Source organism: Caretta caretta, chromosome 1 (assembly GCF_965140235.1).
Source record: "Caretta caretta isolate rCarCar2 chromosome 1, rCarCar1.hap1, whole genome shotgun sequence".
Taxonomy (NCBI): domain Eukaryota; kingdom Metazoa; phylum Chordata; order Testudines; family Cheloniidae; genus Caretta; species Caretta caretta.
Genome location: NC_134206.1, coordinates 338,217,541 through 338,236,646, shown reverse-complemented (window position 1 = coordinate 338,236,646; position 19,106 = coordinate 338,217,541). Strand labels below are relative to the sequence as shown.

At 43.1% G+C, this 19,106-nt stretch overlaps 2 protein-coding genes across 5 annotated transcripts in view; one reads left to right on the top strand and one right to left on the bottom strand.

Moving 5' to 3' along the window:
* TMEM243 (transmembrane protein 243) overlaps positions 1-1,148 on the top strand; it is a 30,372-nt gene extending 29,224 nt beyond the window's left edge. For both annotated transcript variants that reach the window (XM_048836532.2, XM_048836531.2), the window contains exon 5: positions 688-1,148. In XM_048836532.2, coding sequence (XP_048692489.1) covers positions 688-810 — 123 coding nt within the window. In that variant the 3' untranslated portion in view covers positions 811-1,148. The remainder of the gene's footprint in view (positions 1-687) is intronic.
* Positions 1,149-1,692: 544 nt separating this feature from the next.
* DMTF1 (cyclin D binding myb like transcription factor 1) overlaps positions 1,693-19,106 on the bottom strand; it is a 61,479-nt gene continuing 44,065 nt past the window's right edge. For all 3 annotated transcript variants that reach the window (XM_048836527.2, XM_075124525.1, XM_048836528.2), the window contains 5 exons: positions 12,299-12,384; positions 9,588-9,746; positions 7,508-7,891; positions 3,387-3,534; positions 1,693-2,490 (listed from right to left, as the gene is read on the bottom strand). In XM_048836527.2, the coding sequence (XP_048692484.2) occupies positions 2,381-2,490; positions 3,387-3,534; positions 7,508-7,891; positions 9,588-9,746; positions 12,299-12,384 (887 nt within the window). In that variant the 3' untranslated portion in view covers positions 1,693-2,380. The remainder of the gene's footprint in view (positions 2,491-3,386; positions 3,535-7,507; positions 7,892-9,587; positions 9,747-12,298; positions 12,385-19,106) is intronic.

Sequence of the window (19,106 nt, the reverse complement as noted above, 5' to 3'; positions counted from 1 at the left end):
TGGGCTTGTCTACTCTTAAAATGCTACAACTGCACTGCTGTAGTGCTTAAGTATAGACACTACCCATGCTGACAGGAGAATCCCTTTTGTCAGCATAGGTAATTCCACCTCCTTGAGAGGCGGCGGGGTAGGTAGGCAGACAGAAGAATTCTGCCGTCAATCTATTGCTGCTTTCGCAAGGACTTCGGGCTGTTTAACTATGGTGGTTGGGGTGTGAGAAATCCACACGCCTGAGCCATGTAGTTAAACTGACCTAATTTTCTAGTGTGGACCAGGCCTTACAGTTTGCAAAGCAAGCTCACCCATCTCATCGCTTGCATAATTAACATTTCTCAAAATTAAACTGTCTTAAGTCTATAGGAACGGTAAGTAAGCAGACTGTGATACTGGCAGGCAATACATGAGTGGTTAGTATCTCCCTGCAGTGTGCAAGTGCATTCCACAGAATGCTGAGAGAGAAAGGTGGTTGGTTTTTCTTAGTGCTTAGTTTTCTGTGAGGTTTCCCTATATTAACTGCTCTCTCCTCCTTAGTCCGATTTAAAGGGGGTGATGTTAAATAAAACCCTAGCAGTTCTTAGTTTCACCCAGTTACTTACTGTTGCTCTGAACTATAGACGGTTTGTTTGTTTATCTTACATATAAATGCCTGACTTTATTTCTAATGCAAAATCACTCTCTCCTTTCTAGATCTACTGGTATCGACAAGGAGACTTGGAACCTAAGTTTAGGAATCTAATTTACTATATCTTATTTTCTATTGTCATGTTATGTATATGTGCCAACCTGTACTTCCATGAAGTGGGTAAATGATTGTGAGACTGTTCTTAGCTCCACCCTAGAAACAAAGGGGATAATCAACTGGACAGGGATGAAGAAATGGGTTGTTCAGGGATAATCAGTACATGATTTTCATGTAAATGTGTATCTAAAGTCCCTTGTGTTGGGAAGAATTATTGCCATAGGACATGACACTTTGCTTTTATTTAAGAGCTAACTTTGCACTTAATGCACATTCCAACTATACTGATGTTTCAGAAGGGCACAAGCTTTTTCATTTTGGAAAAAACGGCATTTTTTTAATTGTACAAATAACTGCAGCATCGCAAAGATCTGTAACAGAATAAATAAATGGCATCTTAGTTACAGAAGACAAATACTTTATTTTTGTTTAAACTGACTATACAATTATTTCTGTTCCCTAGGCAACCTTTTGTTGAAACTACAACTTAATTTCACATTAACAAAACCACAGACTGAAAGACCAACTGATTATGAAGAGCTAATTACAGAAATAAATAAAATAATTTATAGAGTTATTTTCCCTCACACGCACACTTAGAAGGCTGCTCAGTCTGCTAGGAGCCTGAAGGTCGAAAGAATTGCTTTCCACTGCTTTAGGGATATAGGCCCATACTATTACTGAGCTGCTTCTTCAAGACCTTGCAAAGGGTGCTACCACCTCCTTGCCATCGCCCAGATATTAATGTGCTGCATGCAACTCACCTTCAGAGAGAGGCTGGAAGTGTAATATAGCTAGGCAGTCTTTCTACCCGACTTGGAATGGCATCTGAAGGTTAGAGGCTTTTTTGTTCTCTAGGTTTTAGAGGGATGCTGGTGGACCTCCGTAGCTTTCCCTTTCTCATCAGTTTCCCTTTTATTGAACTTGCTGTAGTGATTATTTTTTTACTTTAAAAAACCCCCAAAAGTTCAAATCTTTCACTTCTGCTCTTTCTGCAACTCCATCCATTGCCAGCAATAGACTCTTCAGGAACAGCGAAAGACAACCCTGTAAGCATCTGTAACTAGGGTCCTATGTGCTGGAAATACTGGTACGTCAAATGAGATTGGGAAAACAGACCCGTTCTGCAATGCTGCTCCTGCCCTTGCCCTCACCCTCTCAAGTCACTGAGATATCCTCAGCTAAATTTCAGGAGGAAAAAGTAACAAGTCTTAACTCTGTATTTTAGAAGAGCCAGTAAGTGCAGAAATCCTCATCCACTCTCCATGAAATGTGTGCAAACTAATTCTTGTTGCTGCATTAACAAGCTAAGGGCTACAGTCCTTGGTTTCCGTCCAGTTTTCAAGGTGCATAAAGTCCAACACACGGGCAACAGCCAGGTCAAAATGATTGACGGATCCTAGCAGTGTGCAACTGAGACTCTTAACACCTGGCTGAACTGGGGCTTCAGTTAGCTGCTGTACCCCTTTACAAATGAGGTACATCGTCTTATGAGCAGTAAAAGTGCACTGTAGCCATTTCAACTTGAGAATGTTTTAAACATGTGAACTGACTACTTTCTTTGGAAGGTGGTATAGGGCTGCAACTGTAATTTCATGATGCAAACAGGTTCATTTAGAAAGCAGACATGATTACTGCTTCTTAGTGACAACGCACTAAGTCTTCAACATCCTTTGAATCTTCAGAATCGGGACTGTCCAAACATGAGCCAATAATGTGTGATCCCTCTTCGTGGTGTTGCAATATAGGATCTGCAATGAGCCATAACATGTTAAGGACAAACTTATTGTATTGCTAAAAAAAACTTACCTCAAAAGCACATAGGTAATACTTTGAAACAGTTTAAATAAAACTATTAAAATGTAGCTACTCTACTCTAGTTTTTCCAAAAGAATTTCCTCTAAAAAGCAGGTATACAGAATTGCACGCTGAACAAAAACCAATCTCTAACTCAAACCTCACACTGAGTGGTTTCCACAAGGGCTACCACCCATCACCATTCTTCCAGCTACAGTATAAGCAGTCTAAAACTAATTAGCTGTCATTTAACATTGGTGCAGTGGAGGAAAACTGATGAATGCATGACTTCCTTGTTTTTAAAAAAGCTTCCAACTTCTTTCATCTAAAGAGGCTTATTTCTAAAGTTTCAAACCAGCAATGATTTGGAAGGTAAGTTATATGAACATTCCATAGATAAAGGCTATAATGCACAGAATGATTAGAGGAGCTCAATTACCATATGGAACTAAAGCAGCTGTTCTCAAACAATGGCTTGGGACCCCGTTTTAATGGGGTCGCCAGGGCTGGCTTAGACTTGCTGGGGCCCAGGGCTGAAGCCCAACCTGCACCACCCAGGGACGAAATCGAAGCCCAAGGGATTCACCCCTTGGCGGCAGGTCAAAGGCTAAGGCTTTGGCTTCAGCCCTGGGAGGTAAGGCTCAGGTTACAGGCCCCCTGCCTGGGGCTGAAGCCCTTGGGATTCGGCCCCTCTGCCTGGAGTGGCAGGCTCAGGCTTCCGTCCCACCTCCTGGGGTCATGTAGTAATGTTTGTTGTCAGAAGGGGGTTGCGGTGTAATGATGTTTAAGAACCCCTGAACCAAAGAATCTTGTTTCAGGCCAATTGCATTAAGCAACTGTCTCATATTACCTGTTAATGTTGTCAGAGGTAAGACTGATTCATTGTCTATATCATCCGATGTCTGGATAAAACCATGGGGTGAAGGAACAATAAGGACAGTTTCATCGTCTATTGCAGTCTGATCAACTTGTTCTTCTATGGCTGGAGAACCTAGGTCCTGCATGATGAGAGATTGAAGGATAAGATCCGAGAGGTTTATCCATAATGGAATACAGAAACATTTGCTTCTAGAAACTGAGTTATGTGCTGGCTGTGGCTGAGATCTTTTTCACAGCGAACAGTAGTTAGAAGGAGCGGAAAATGACAGACATATTCAAAAGCACTGTTTTAAGTGAACCACAATGGCTATAAACTGAATTTCTCACTATGTTGGCTACTCTTCTCTAGATGTGCTAAGACATACCTTATATATTTACAATACTTATCAAGTTTTGGTCCCCATGTAGATAAGAGGGCTCTTCAATGTAAACAGTTATAACACAATCCAATGGCTGGAACTTGAAGCTAGACAAATTCATACTAGAAATCAAGTGCAAACTTAACAGCAAGGGTAACTTAACCATTGAAAAAACTTACCAAGGGTTGGGATGGATCCCTGGAAACTTTTAAATCAAGACTTTTTTGGGGTAAATGATTCTCTAGTTCAACTTTATTTAAGCAAGTCTTATGGCCTGTGTTTACACAAGAGGTCAGACTAAATCACAATTGTCCTTTCTGGCCTTGTAATCACGAATTATTTATACAACTATAATTGCTTTCTGTGAATTTAATAAGGAAGTTAGAAAAAAAATTAACACCTTACCAACACTTCTCCTTGAGTCATAACTACAACTGCTGCTTTCACTGTCAAGTTTTAACTACTCTAAGCACAGCTAAGTAAGAGTGATCTTGACTGCTGTCAGCTAAAGGCTGATTGCAGAACAGCAGGGGTGACTGGAATTGGCAGAATGAAAATAGCCGGATTGTTCAGATTCACAGCTGGCGTGGAGATTGCTGGGGCTGGCTAGAGGCCCTTGTTTAGAGGGATAGCTAGGATGGTCCAGCCAGTTTTACTAAAACCTGTTCCTCTCGGCAGTTTTGTTAGTACCACCTTTGTGGCTGGCCACCCAGCTGGTTACCCCTTATCAACTGCTGTCAAGCAGTGTATGAAGGAACGCATGTATGTGATGCATGTATCATAACTGGGTCCTCCCTCACTAAATTAGACCAGATCCTAGCTTGCACTACTTAGTGCAAAGTATGATGTCCCTAATTCAGTGAGGAAGCAGCCTGCAGAAAGCACAGCATAGCATACCTTCCAACATTGAGGAGTGGTTACTAGGCCCACACTGAAAAGCTGGCCCTCAAGGTACAGGGGATAGAGGGAAAGGCAACTGGGCACTTTTCCAGCTATAATTATCAAACCCCTGCAATGTGAGTCCATACCTCCCATGCACTGACACAACTGTAATGGCAGCAGGCGGGGAGAAATGTCTTATTCAGAAAGTGAAGTTTACACAGGCCTTTTTAGAGTCACTCCTACTCCTGAGTACTCCTCTTGGCTAAAATATTCCCCTCTATCTCCACTAGTGAAACTGCACAGACCCCAAACTTCCATTTAGCTAGGAGGATAAACAAATGAGAATTACCAAGTCGATTTGCTTTTTCTTCCTAGAATAATTAAACAAACAATCTAACATCTTTTCATACCTTTACCCATAACTAATGTCTTGAAAGTTTAGATTTTGAATTGCTAGCATTTTTGTCTTTATAGGCTGAACATGGTAACTTAACTTATTTTGATTTGTGTGTGACAAATCCAAGGATTCAACTGCTGAAATAGAGCTCTCAACCTGCCTAAAATGTAGAGCTTATTATTGCATCCATTTCAGCTAACGGGAAAAAAAAAAAGAATGCAAATTGATGAAAGTCTGTAGCCTTGGACTGTGTGCAGGATGTACTGATCCTGCTCCTCAGAACAGCAGAGAGAAGGTTCAATGTACATATCTGTTCACCGTTGCAGAAACAAAACCTAAGAGTCTGAATTATAGTGGGATTCCTGGCTGAGTGAGAAAAAAAAATTGTAGCATCTGTTATATTAGCCCTTTTGGAGAATAGTTTGTTGAAGGGGAAGTGCAACTTAACCTAACAAACTCTAACAAGCCCAATAAAATGCAAGTTGATCTTATTTCTTGTTACTTAATCCCTATCAATTGTTCCAATTCAAGAACATGCAAGATGTATGGGCTTGGTATAAAAGGTAGTATCTAGCCCAGAGGTGGGCAAACTTTTTGGCCTGAGGGCCACATCTGGGTATGGAAATTGTATGGTGGGCCATGAATGCTCAAAAAATTGGGGTTGGAGTGCAGGAGGGGATGAGGACTCTAGCTGGGAGTGTGGGCTCTGGGGTGGGGCCAGAAATGAGGAGTTTTTGGGGCGGGGGCTCTGGCTGGAGGTGCGGGCTCTGGGGATGAGGGATTTGGGGTGTAGGAGGGTACTCCAGGCTGGGACCAAGGGTTCAGAGGGTAGGAGGGGGATCAGGGTTGGGGCAGATTGTTGGGGCAAAGTGGGGGAGCGGGCTCTGGCTCAGAGTGCGGGCTCTGGGTTGGGGCCAGAAATGAGGAATTCAGCGCATGGGAGGGGGCTCCGGGCTGGGGAAGGGAATTGGGGGCATGAGAGGGTGTCAGGGGTGCAGGCTCTGGGCAGCACTTACCTCAAGCAGCTCCTGGAAGCAGCGGCATGTCCCCTCTCAGGCTCCTATGCGGAGGTGCGGCCAGGCAGCTCGGTGCGCTGCCCCGTCCACAAATGCTGCCCCTGCAGTTCCCATTAGCTGCAGTTTCCAGCCAATGGGAGCTGCGGGGGTGGCGCACAGAGCCCCCTGGCTGCCCCTAAACGCAGGAGCCGGAGCGGGGACATGCTACTGCTTCCAGGAGCCTCGGCAGACACACGCAGAGCAGCCTCCGAACCCACTTCCTGGCTGGAGCACGGGAGCAGGGCAAGCCCCAGATCCAGATCCCGCTCCCCAGCAGGAGCTCAAGGGCCGAATTAAACCAGCTGGACAGCTGGATGTGGCCTGCGGGCTGTAGTTTGCCCACCCCTGATCAAGCCTATACAATGGCTCCAGTGTTATACTTATTTAGATAAACACGTGGCTGCATCTGAGATGTTGAGCTGTGTAAGATTGTAATTTGTTTCACAACTGAATCTTTACTGAAGTGTTTGAGCATTTAATAATCGGACTATTCCGCTTAACCAATCAAATCCTGAAAAAAAGTCATGAAAGGTCTGCTGCAGCTAAGGGGACACTAGCGAGATTAGTAGAGTAAAAAGTTGACTGTAAGAAATACTGTACTTCACCTCTCCCTTGCTCACACAATATATTTGTAAAGAAAAGACAGTGACTTGGTAGACAAATAGCTGGCTTGTTTATCGCCTAAAACCATAAACCATCAGTTCACTGCTTTGATCCATACTAGCTGGGTCACACTATGTTATGTTACCTACCTGCATTAAAGCAAAATCCTCAAGATGAGGACTTGGGGAGTCCAGATTCCTAGCCCACTTGTGAGTTTTCTGTGCCACTGAATCTGAACCCAAACCCTAGCCTTGATCTAACTACCACCACTTCCCAACATGTAAGGGTTTACGAAGTTCTGAGACAGAAAAAGCCTCTTCACAAAATGCTCATGGAGCTAAAACACTAGAAGACTGAATTAAAAAGCAGCACTATTGACACACTCATAAGGACAACTTAATTTTCTCATCAGGCCTTTATCTTGAACCTTCACTTTCTCTCTCCCTGAAGGCTTGTTTTCACTACTAGGGAGATCCACGCTGCTGCAATCGATGCAGCAAGTGTCGATTTAGCAGGTCTGGTGAAGACCCGCTAAATCGGCGGCAGAGCATTCTCTGGTCGACTTTGGTACTCTAGCTCTCCAAGAAGAGTACGGTAAGTCGACCAGAGAGCATCTCCCGTTGACGCAGCGCAGTGAAGACACGGGGTAAGTCGACCTAAGGTATGTCAAGTCCAGTTAAGTTATTCACATAGCTGGAGTAGTCTAACTTAGGTCAACTTACCTGGGTAGTGTAGACAAGGCCTTAGAGGCAGTAGTTTCACATATTCTGATAGTTTCCATCATACACTTCCTTACCTCAGTGACATAAGTGTCAGTTAAATTGGAGTGGGAATCCTCTTCATGTTTGAGGTCTGTATCTGAAATTTCCTCTTCAGTTCTTACCATCACCCCATCTATCAGTTCGGTGCTATTTCTGCCACTGAATTTGGAGGAGTCATCGTCAATATAGGCAGACTGCTCTTCATTGCTCAGTTTGGACTGATGGATGTCATGTGGAAAAGTATCTGTTTCCAAGGTACTTGGAGGATCTGACAGGTCAGCTGACTGAATGTGTGAATCGACAGTAAGTTCTGCCTGGGTTACGGAGGAGATGTCTTCAGTAGCAACAGTGCGAATTATGACACTCGGTGTGTGGCACTGCACTGTGACATTATCACTTGCATTCAGCAAATGTTCTGGCTGTAAGAAGTATTAACAGAGGATACAAAATAAATAGTATTTAGCACTTTGTGGGTTTTTCACCTATCTTTAGTCCAACACAAGTTATTGCGGTCAATACATGGGTAACTGGGTGAAATTTAATGGTCTGTGACATATAGGAGATAAGACTAGATGCTCTGATGGTCCCTTCTGGCCTTCAACTCTATGAATCTGCAACCTGATTAAAACTGTTATATCTAGTTTATGGAGGAGTAAAAAAAGAGGGGCATAGCAAGGTAAAGTGAATCAGTGGCAGAATTGCAGCTAGAACCCAGGGGAGTTCTGAATCTCCATCCTGTGATCTCACTATTAGACAACATTTCTTCCTTGCTGTTTGTAACAAAGGAGGAGTACCCCATCTGGATTATTGTGTCCCGTTTTGGGCCCCACACTACAAGAAGGATGTGGAAAAATTGGAAAGAGTCCAGCGGAGGGCAACAAAAATTATTAGGGGGCTGGAGCACATGACTTATGAGGAGAGGCTGAGGGAACTGGGATTGTTTAGTCTGCAGAAGGGAAGAATTAGGTGGGGATTTGATAGATGCTCTCAACTACCTGAAAGGGGGTTCCAAAGAGGCTGAATCTAGACTGTTCTCAGATGTATGAAGCAGATGACAGAACAAGGAGTAATGATATCAAGTTGCAGTGGGGGCGGTCTAGGTTGGATATTAGGAAAAACTTTTTCACTAGGAGAGTGGTGAAGCACTGGAATGGGTTACCTAGGGAGGTGGGGGAATCTCCTTCCTTTGTGGTTTTTAAGGTCAGGCTTGACAAAGCCCTGGCTGGGATGATTTAGTTGGGGACTGGTCCTGCTTTGAGAGGGGGTTAGACTAGATGACCTCCTGAGATCCCTTCCAACCGCGATATTCTATGATTCTATAATTCTGAGGATAGTGATAAGCTTAAGTATTATTTAACTCGAGACAGAAAAGTCATCAGCGGTGATCAAACCGGATACCTTCAGTTCCAAAAGCACAAGCTCATACTACTTGAGCTAAGTGGTTACAGTTAAAATAATAGTCCTAGATTCAGGAGATCAGAGTTCTATTTCTATAACTGCAACAAATTTCCTATGTGACTTCCAATATCTGTCAGCTGTCACCCTCTGCTAACCAGTCACAATACTTCCCTACCTTACAAAGGTTGTGGGAGGACAAATTAATTCATAGATGTGAAGATTTCAGTGATAAGATCTTAGAAAATCCTATAAATAAAAAGTTGTAGGTAACAGATTTAAATTTTGTTGAGGTCAACCACTAGAGGGAGACATCTCGTTCAAACCAGTTTAATCTTCAACCAAACAACTAATCTCCAATAAGGACTATGCCCATGCCAAATTTTAAACTTCAGCAAGTTTTCTGCAGCCTGTAGTTTGAAGAGTTGGGTTTTTTTAAAATGGGAAATTCTCACTCTTCAATAATTTTAAAATGGCCAAAAGAATTTTACTCTACCTGTGACTAGACAGAGAGTGAGCATGGAAAATTTCAGCTCCAAAGGGAATATTATGGAAAGTTATAAGCATGTCAGAAAGGTGTATGCATTGGGAACTATTTTGTAACCTTAGCATACGGAGATAACTAGGGGCCTGCTGTAACCACAGCAGCTGATAGGCAATAATTATTAGCCCACCCTTTTCCCAAGATGTTTCGGCATTCTAACTCTTCAAAATACATACGGATAAGGCATGGACTATGATCTGCTCTGGGGAGGCAGGAGCAGCAGCAGCTGTCAGGGTCACTGTCGGACTGGTAGTCAGTGTTAAAGGAAGACCTTGGTTTGAGCTTGTCTGTAGTAAGTAAGTGCCCGGAGTTCCAGTAGGCTGGAGATGGAAGGACTAAGAAAGGGAAAAAACAGTCAGTACAAAAATTCCCCACTTCCTGAACCATGTTTAAAGCTCTTAGCGCACTCACTTATAGGGAGTTTAGCTAGCTAGAAACAGTACTGAAATAACTCCTTCCCTGTGTTACTTACCACAATTTAATTGGAGTAACTGTAAAAACCTCATTTTTCTTCAATAAACTAAATTAGTGAAGAACTAATTATCTGAGGTCCTCGCAACTGTCTCTCTGCCCTAAGGACTTTCTCCTACAGGGTAGTGCAGGGTTCTGTTTAGTCCCTTCTCCTGTTCAGCTATGGATAGAAAAGTTAACAAGGGGACATGGTTAAACTGGAGTGAAAATCCTGAACTGCGTTGGTGCAGAATCTTTTCACACATCTTATAGTGAAATTTCACTCTGGTAAAAGCAAGTTCTGCTATCCTAAATCCACTTGGAATACAGCAATTTCCACCCACTGATAGGTTAATTCTTGTCTGCCCCTCTGCTGGGACATGATCCAACTCCCATTGAAGTCAATGGAAAGACCCAATGTGAGCTGGATTGGGCCCTGGCTGACCAGATGAAAACGGCGGGGGGGAGGAGGGGGGAGAGGGGAGATAAAAGATGCCAGTATCCCATGAGGGGAAAGATAAGGAGAGATTCTTGACTTCCTGGTCTTGCTCCCAGAGAGGAGTGACAAGGAGACAGGCCACTCTTGCTACAGCTGTTCAGTGAGAATATGGCCTCCCAGAGCTCCCATTTGCCATAGCCAGGAGTAATAGAGAGAGACCGTGCCCTACCAATAATGGGATGAATGGTACAGGCATAGGGAGATCTTTTGCCAGCAAGGGTCTCTCGTGTTATAAACTCCACTTATAAGAAAGATTTTTATTAAAATAAAAATATTAAACATACACTGCTATAAGATGTGGCACCTTAGAGACTAACAAATTTGTTTGGGCATAAGCTTTCGTGGGCTAGAACCCACTTCATCAGATGTATGAAGTAAAAGATACAGGAGCAGGTACAAATACATGAAAGGATGTGGGTTGCTTTACCAAGTGTTAGGTCAGTCTAACGAGATACATCAATTAACAGCAAAATACCAAGGGAGGAGAAATAACTTTTGAAGTGGTAAGAGAGTGGCCCATTACAGACAGCTGACAAGAAGGTGTGAATAACAGTAGGGAGAAATTAGTATTGGTGAAATTAAGTTTTTGTAATGACCCACCACTCCCAGTCTTTATTCAGGCCTAATCTGATGGTGTCTAGTTTGAAAATTAATTCCAGTTCCGCAGCTTCACGTTGGAGTCTGTTTTTGAAGTTTTTTTGTTGAAGAATTGCCACTTTGAGGTCTGTTATTGAGTGACCAGAGAGATTGAAGTGTTCTCCTGCTGGTTTTTGAATGTTACGATTCCTGATGTCAGATTTGGTCCATTTATTCTTATGCGTAGACACTGTCCGGTTTGGCCAATGTACATGGCAGAGGGGCATTGCTGGCACATATCACATTGGTGGATGTACAGGTGAACGAGCCTCTGATAGTGTGGCTGATGTGATTAGGCCCTATAATGGCATATATAGCAATATATATATATAGCATATGTATATCATAGCCAGTCCTCGCTTACATACAGCCCCCCAACCTAAAGAAAATACTCACCAGCAACTACACACCACACAACAAAAACACCAACCCCGGGACCAAACCCTGCTACAAACCCCGGTGCCAACTCTGTCCACATATCTATTCAAGGGACACCATCACAGGGCCTAACCACACCAGCCACACCATCCGGGGCTTGTTCACCTACACATCTACCAATGTGATATATGCCATCATGTGCCAGCAATGCCCCTCTGCCATGCATCCAATGAAGTGGGCTGTAGTCCACGAAAGCTTATGCTCAAATAAATTTGTTAGTCTCTAAGGTGCCACAAGTACTCCTGTTCTTTTTGCGGGTACAGACTAACACTGCTGCTACTCTGAAACCTACAAAAACTTAATTTCCCCAATACTAATTTCTCCCTACTGTTATTCACACCTTCTTGTCAACTGTCTGTAATGGGCCACTCTCTTACCACTTCAAAAGTTTTTTCTCCTGCCTTGATATCCTGCTGTTAATTGATTTATCTCATTAGACTGACGTAACACTTGGTAAAGCAACCCACATCCCTTCATGTATTTATATATGCTCCTGTATCTTTTACTTCATACATCCGATGAAGTGGGTTCTAGCCCACAAAAGCTTAGGCCCAAATAAATTTGTTAGTCTCTAAGGTGCCACAAGTACTCCTTTACTTTTTGTTGATACTGACTAACATGGCTGTCACTGAAACCTGCTATAAGATGGTTTCACAAGAGTTAATATTTCATATTGAACCTTCACAGCTCTAACTAATTACAACTAGGTACACATTTTGCTCTGGATTTTGTAACAGAAGTTTACTTTAGAATCACCATTAAATTCTCCCTTCTCCATTTTGGAAATCAACTACAAAAATGTAACAATTTAACCGTATTTAATGAATAAGTGTGATATTGCAAGGCAAGTTCTGTGTTACTTACTGGGAGAATCTCAAAGGTTTGTAGTGTTCCACTATTTAGTGTTATTGTCTCAGAGTCGACAGCAGCAGCAGGAGAATCAGTTGAGGCTATGGGAGTAGGAAAAAAATCAAAAAGCCACATGTAAACCAAAATGTGTCAGCACAGAAGGGTGTCAAGCAGGGTATTGCTACTCCCAGTGCTGAGAGAAAGAAAACTGACTGTAGTACTAATGGCAAGGTTCTCTAGTTTGTATCTAGAATACAATACTCTTTAAAGAAACCATCTTACATGAGATGGAAATAGAGGGAAGAAAGTATGATTAACTGCATACGGATCAAAAAACAAAATGACGTTAAAGGGATCTCATGATTTATGTTTTAATGACATTTTAAAAGAAATAATATTCTGGAATAAGTATCCATAAGACCACTCTATAGGTCAGATCCTCAGCTGGTGTAAATCAGTGACAAGTCAATACAGTTATGTTCTGTGTTGATCCACACCAGCTGAAAACTGGCCCTATATTTGCATTCCTCTCTGTCCTCCTATAATGTGTACGTGCACCAATGGATGAAGGGCAAGATGCACTCAAGTATATTTAATCACATTGTATGTAATGGCTGCAACCTACTGAAGGTACAAATGCTAATACCATAGGAGCTTGACTGTTTCACTGGGTTACTGCAAGCAGTTTGAACAGGAAGGAGGCTATTAAATAGCAGCTACTAAAGTTAGACATTATAAAATCAGCAGTTCCAGATAATTTGCTTCCCACAAGTTTTAAAAGAGCTGGCTGAGGAGCAATCTAGACTGTTAATTTTGATTTTCCATATATTGTGGAAAACTGGGGAAGTTTCTGAGGGCTAGATAAAAGCTAATATCATGTCAACATTTAAAAAGGGTAATCAGGATGATTCAAGTAATTATAGGTAGGGCTCCGTGTCTGTCTCAGAAGTCACGGATTCTGTGACTTTCCGCGACCTCCGTGACTTCTGTGGAGGCCAGTGTGACTGACCCCAAGGCAATCCAAGCAGCTGGCTCTGACGCCAACTGCCCAGGTAGCCCCGGGGACAGCCACACTGTCTGCTCCTGGAGAGGCTTTGCAGTCAGCCACTTGGGCAGCCCTGCAGCCAGCCACACCGATGGCCCCAGGGACCGCCTGAGCAGTGGCCGGTGCGGCTGGCCCCCAGCAACTGACCCCAGGTGGCTGGAGCAGCCGCTGTTGGCAGTCCCCATAGCGGTCCCTGGGCAGCTGGAGCAGCTGCTGCTCGGCGGCAACTGGTGCCACTGGCCCCACCCCAGCAGTGGCCACCTCCCCAGCAGTGGCTCCCTGGGGAACCCCTCACAGCAGTGTCCCCCCCCCCCCCAGATTTTCTCAGGGGTATTTATAGTATAAGTAATGGACAGGTCATGGGCAGTGAATTTTTGTTTATTGCCCTTGACATGTCCATGACCTTTACTAAAAATACCTGTGACTAAATGGTAGCCTTAATTATAGGCCTGTTAGCCTGGCACTGGGCAGAATGATGGATTTCCTGGTAAAACACTCGATTAATAAAGAATGAACACAGAATCATATAGTTAATGCCAAGCAACACTGGTTTATGGAAAACAGATCTTGTCACAAACTTCAGATTTTTAATGAGATTACAAGTTTGGTTGATAAAGATGAATAGTGTTGATGTAATACACTTAGGCCATGTCCACAATGCTGCTGGGAGTGAGCCAGGCCCAAATAGACAGACTTGTGTTGGTGAGGCTCGAACCAGGGTGCTAAAAATAAGTGTGGAGACTGGGGCATTGGCGGAGGCACAGACTAGCGACTTGAATTCAGACCCAGTGGGACAGGTGGGTCTGAGCTCAGATGGCTAGCCTGAGCCTCTGCCAGTGCCCCTACATCCACACTGCTACTTTTAGTGCACTACGCTAACCCACTAGCCCAAGTCTGTCTACCTAAACGGAGAGCCTCATTCCCAGCTGCAGTGTAAGTGTACCTTAGACTTCTGTACGGCATGCAATTGGTACCGCGTGACACTTTGAACTGATAGGTCTTCAAATGTAATTGTAAATGGAATCATCACTGAATAGGCGTGTTTCTAGTGGGATCCTGCAGGGATCAGTTTTTGTCTCCACTCTAACACTTTTATCAGTGACCTGGAAGAAAACATAAAATCGTTACTGATAAAGTGTGTAGGCGACACAAGGATTGGAGAAGTGGTAAATAATGCAGAGGGCAAGTCACTGACACAGAGTGATCTGGATTGCTTGGTAAGCTGGGGAACAAGGAAACAATGTGTGTTTCAGTTTGGCCAAATGTAAGGTCAAACATCTAGGAATAAAAAATATAGGCCATACTTACAGGATGGGACACTCTACCCCACAATGAGTCTGACAAAGACTTAGGGGTTCATGATGACCACGAGCTCCCATTGTGATGCTGTGGCCAAAAGGGCTAATGGAGTTTATGTTATCTCTGCATTTGGCACTCGTGCAAACATTACTCGAATATTGTGTCCAGTTCTAATTTCCACACTTCAAGAAAGGTGTTGAAAAATTGTAAAGGGTTCAGAGGACAGCTTTGAGATGATTAAAAGGTTTGGAAACCATGCCTAGCAGCAGGAGGCTCACGGAGCTCAATCTACGTAGCTTAAAGTGAAATTTAAGGGGTGATTTGATCACAGTCTAGAAGTACCTCCATGGGCAGCAGAAATTTGTTAAGTTGTTTTCAATCTAGCAGAAAAAGGTATAACAAGATCCAAAGGCTGGAAGTTGAAACTGGACAAAAATTTGCCTTATTTCTAATCTGAATTTAACAGGGAGGATAATTAAGCAATGGAAAGATTTACCAAGGGTTATGGTAGATTCTCCGTCACCGGAAATTTTAAAATCAAGATTGGACATTTTTCTAAACTATATTTTGTAGTTTAACCACAGCTATTGGACTTGAAGCAGTAATTAATTCAGGGAATCGCTATGGCCTTAAAATCTATGAATGTCTGATCTGGGGAGAGAGAGAAGCAAGAGTCATGGTTTATGCCAAGTTGTGTTTCCAGAATTATGGACACTTTCTGCTGTCCAGTGGTTTGGGATTAGTATTCCCCCGAGTATTAGTGCACAGAATCTGAACTCATGCCTGCACTCTCTGGAGCAGGTAAATAAAAGTGACATTTTAAACCTTCCGTTTCGAGGCACTGTATCAGCAGGGAAGCACAGCAGCACACATTTTTCAGCATTTTTGTTTGAATTGTGTGACAGTTCTGCCAAAAGAAATATGCTCACTTTAAAGGAGACCTGCAAAAGGAAACAAAGGGGTGTGCCCTCTTCTTCTGGCTTCTTTATGATGCACAAACAACGCCCCTGCACCTTGCCAGTGTTTGTTTTTTATACTGGAAATGCAGGTCTTATCTGCTTTGGAAAACTCTGACTGGAGAACTGGTGGGAAAACATTAGAAGTACCCAGGAAGCAAATGTGATTCTACTTGTATAGCTTATTTATTCCCCTTCCTGTATGGGAATAAGCTATGCTGAATACACACTTTTGTACCAGTATCACTGTATTCATACAGGGAGCTTGTGCCACTTTAACGAAGTAGAGTTAAAGCAATATAACCTGTATGTGTAGACAAGCCCTGAGTGAACGTCTGAGAGAAGGGAATCTTAAACCTTCTCATCAACACCTCCCCTGCAATTAATGTCTTGGCTCCAAATCCACCTTTCTGAGACCTGCAGCAAGTCCTCCTCCAGAACCAGGAAAACCAGACTTGACATTCCTGCTATTTCCAGATAGAATTTTTTTTTTCAAGTGAGGTACACAGTTTTTTTAATACAACAAAAGCAGCAAAGGAGGACACAACTCCTTTTTGGTTTTTCATTTGTAGGTCATCCTTAAATTGTTTCTATTGTTGCCTGGTTTCTCTAGCTGAAAGCTCGCAGCCTTGTTGTCCCTTAGGATATGTTTCCATCTAACTTTTATGAATGTGATTCTTTTCCCCTTTTCTTTGTCTTATGCTGTTTCATCTGCTGCAGATGGAACTACTAAGAACTCTTAGCCCTGGTCTACACTTGGGGGGGAGTTGATGTAAGGTACGCAACTTCAGCTACAAGAATAGCATAGCTGAAGTCAACGTACCTAGATTGACTTACCATGGTGTCTTCACACCAGTGAGTCAACTGCCACCGCTCCCCCATCGACTCTGCTTGCGCCTCTCGCGGTGCTGGAGTTCTGGAGTCGACGGGAGAGCGCTCAGAAATCGATTTATTGCGTCTAGACTAGACACGATAAATTGACCCCGATATATCAATTGCCACCCGCTGATTCGGCGGGTAGTGTAGACCTACCCTTAGCTGCCTCTGAAAAGGACATTCAAAACACTAAAATGCCCAGTAATTCTTTTGAATGATCTTCCCAATGAACAGCTAATGTAAAGAATAAGGAAAAAAGGGCACAGTAAACAATATTTAACTCTTTGCCCCAGTGGTGGCAAAGTGAAACAAGAGGTAGAAAATATTAATTTACAGTTTATGAGTTTAAGTGAAAACAAAAGATAGTAAATTTCCAGAAATTCGAAAGAATGATTAAAAACTTACATTGCAGTAGAGCCCAGAAGCTGCAAACCCTATGTGCTAGGTACCATACAAACACATATGAAGTAGGGATGAAGTAGTGTTTAATAAAAGTAACTGTTTAAACTATTAAAACTGTATCAGTTAAACATTTAACTGTTAACGAGTTCAAAACATAGGCATGGGAAATAGGAGTGTGGGGGGTGCTATAGCACCCCCATATTTTACATGGGGCTCTGGCTGCCGCCCTGCACCAAGGGCTCCACTGCCAGCCCCATGTCCCGGGGGCCCCAGCTGCTGACCCCGAGCCCAGCCCCCTTACACCGTCCAGGTCCCCTGCTCCCGGAGACATGGCTTTGCTCCTGGCCCCAGCTTTTTTGGGGGGGTGGGGTGGACAGGGGTAAGGGGACTGGCTTTCAGCACCCCCACTATTAAAAATGTTCCAGCACCACTGGTTCACAATGAATCTACCACACATATATATGATCTTTGTCAAGTGCCTTTAGTAACAACATAAACAGCCAATCTTGTGTGTAAAACCCACTTTTTTGTTTAACTTTTTACATAATATCCCTAGCGTCCAAACCCACAAAAACTCTGATTAGAATTTCACCTCTACTACTGATTTTTGTTAAGAAAAATTAACATGTTCATATACTCTGGTGTCAGTCTTGTGTGCAACCGATTAACAGCAAGGCCAGCGTTGGAAAACACATGTTCTGCAGGCACAGACATTCCTGGAATGCACAGGTAATTTTCTGCCAGTTTTCCAAGCCTTGGAAAATGCTGTGCATTGACTTTCCACCCCTCCAGTGGACTGCATTCCAATGAAGGACAAAGTTCCCTGAATTAATTTTACAGTTCATTTTCTACTGCATTCTCCTCATTCTCCTTTTTGGTATAATCACCACCTAAAAGCATCACTATAGCACTCTTCTGAGTTTCACGCATTTTTTATGGCACTGGCTCACCCGGTTCAGCACTTCTTGGTTCAGCCCTAGCACTCAGAGGTTCTTCTATTTCTAACATCGATGCAAGTTGCAGAAGCTTTGCTTTTTGGACAACAGGCGAAAGAAACCGCATGTGTTTATGATGTAGCTCTAACAAGGAGGCAATAAGTGGAGGTTTGGCAGGATTGGTAGGTTTCATGTGATGCTCCAGAGAACAATGAACAGCTGCCTTGAAATCAGCGACTTTTCCCTTTTGGACAGCAGCTTCCCTTCTGAGGTGAGTTTGGAGAAGATTGTTGCAAATTGAATAAATATTTGAAATTGACACTGACTGTTCAGCAGACATGGCAGTTGTAGCACATTTTAAAGCCGAAAGTACTGGTAAAATATTCTCTATTAATTGCCAATGCTCATCTTGTAGCTGAAGCATTTGGGCATTAGATTGTTTTGTTACAGAGCTATCTGAAAGCGCAGCTGCTATTAGCCCACCTTTGCTCACCGAGTCTTTCGAACATGTCATCTACTGAATTCCAGCAAGTTTTACATGACTGGATCAGATGGTGTCGCTTACCCTGAAGCTGTGTTTGTTTTCTTTCAAGTGCTTTTGCAGCCACAGTGCTGTGGTGGAAGTGTGCAATTAGTCTACTTGCAGCTGCAACAGCATGATCCACACTACTTGAAGAAAACCCATCATTTATGGCTAGTTGCAAAGTATGAGCAAAACAATTGACAGATTCCCATGTAACATACCTTGGTGTGCGAGCACAATGTTGCTTGCATTATTGGATGATTTAGTTGGGGATTGCTCCTGCTTTGAGCAGGGGGTTGGACTAGATGACCTGCTGAGGTCCCCTCCAACCCTGATATTCTAAGATTCTATGATTGTGTACGCACACCAAGACACGGCATGCCAGACCCCATCTTTCCACTGTAGTGTTTAATTTTTCAGCAAGGTTTTCCGCTATGTGTCGTTCTGCTATACTTTCGGTTTGTAGAAGGCGGATCGAAGCTCCCAATTTTCAATATAATGGCAAGTGACAGTCATATAGCTTTCTGTAGTTAATGCTGTCCGGCAGTCAATGGTGAAAGCTACTTTACTGACATTTTCCAATTTTTCCCAGACAGACTTCACACAGTCTTCATAGCACTTCTCTAGTTGCAAGGTTACAGTCTGTCTCACAGGCACATGGTATTCAGGTTCTACAAAACTCATCAATGCACGAAAACCTGTACCCTCAATGACACTTACAGGCAGCATATCTGTAGTGATCATGGTGCACAAAAACTCCGTTATTTTTCATCATGTTGTGTGTTGC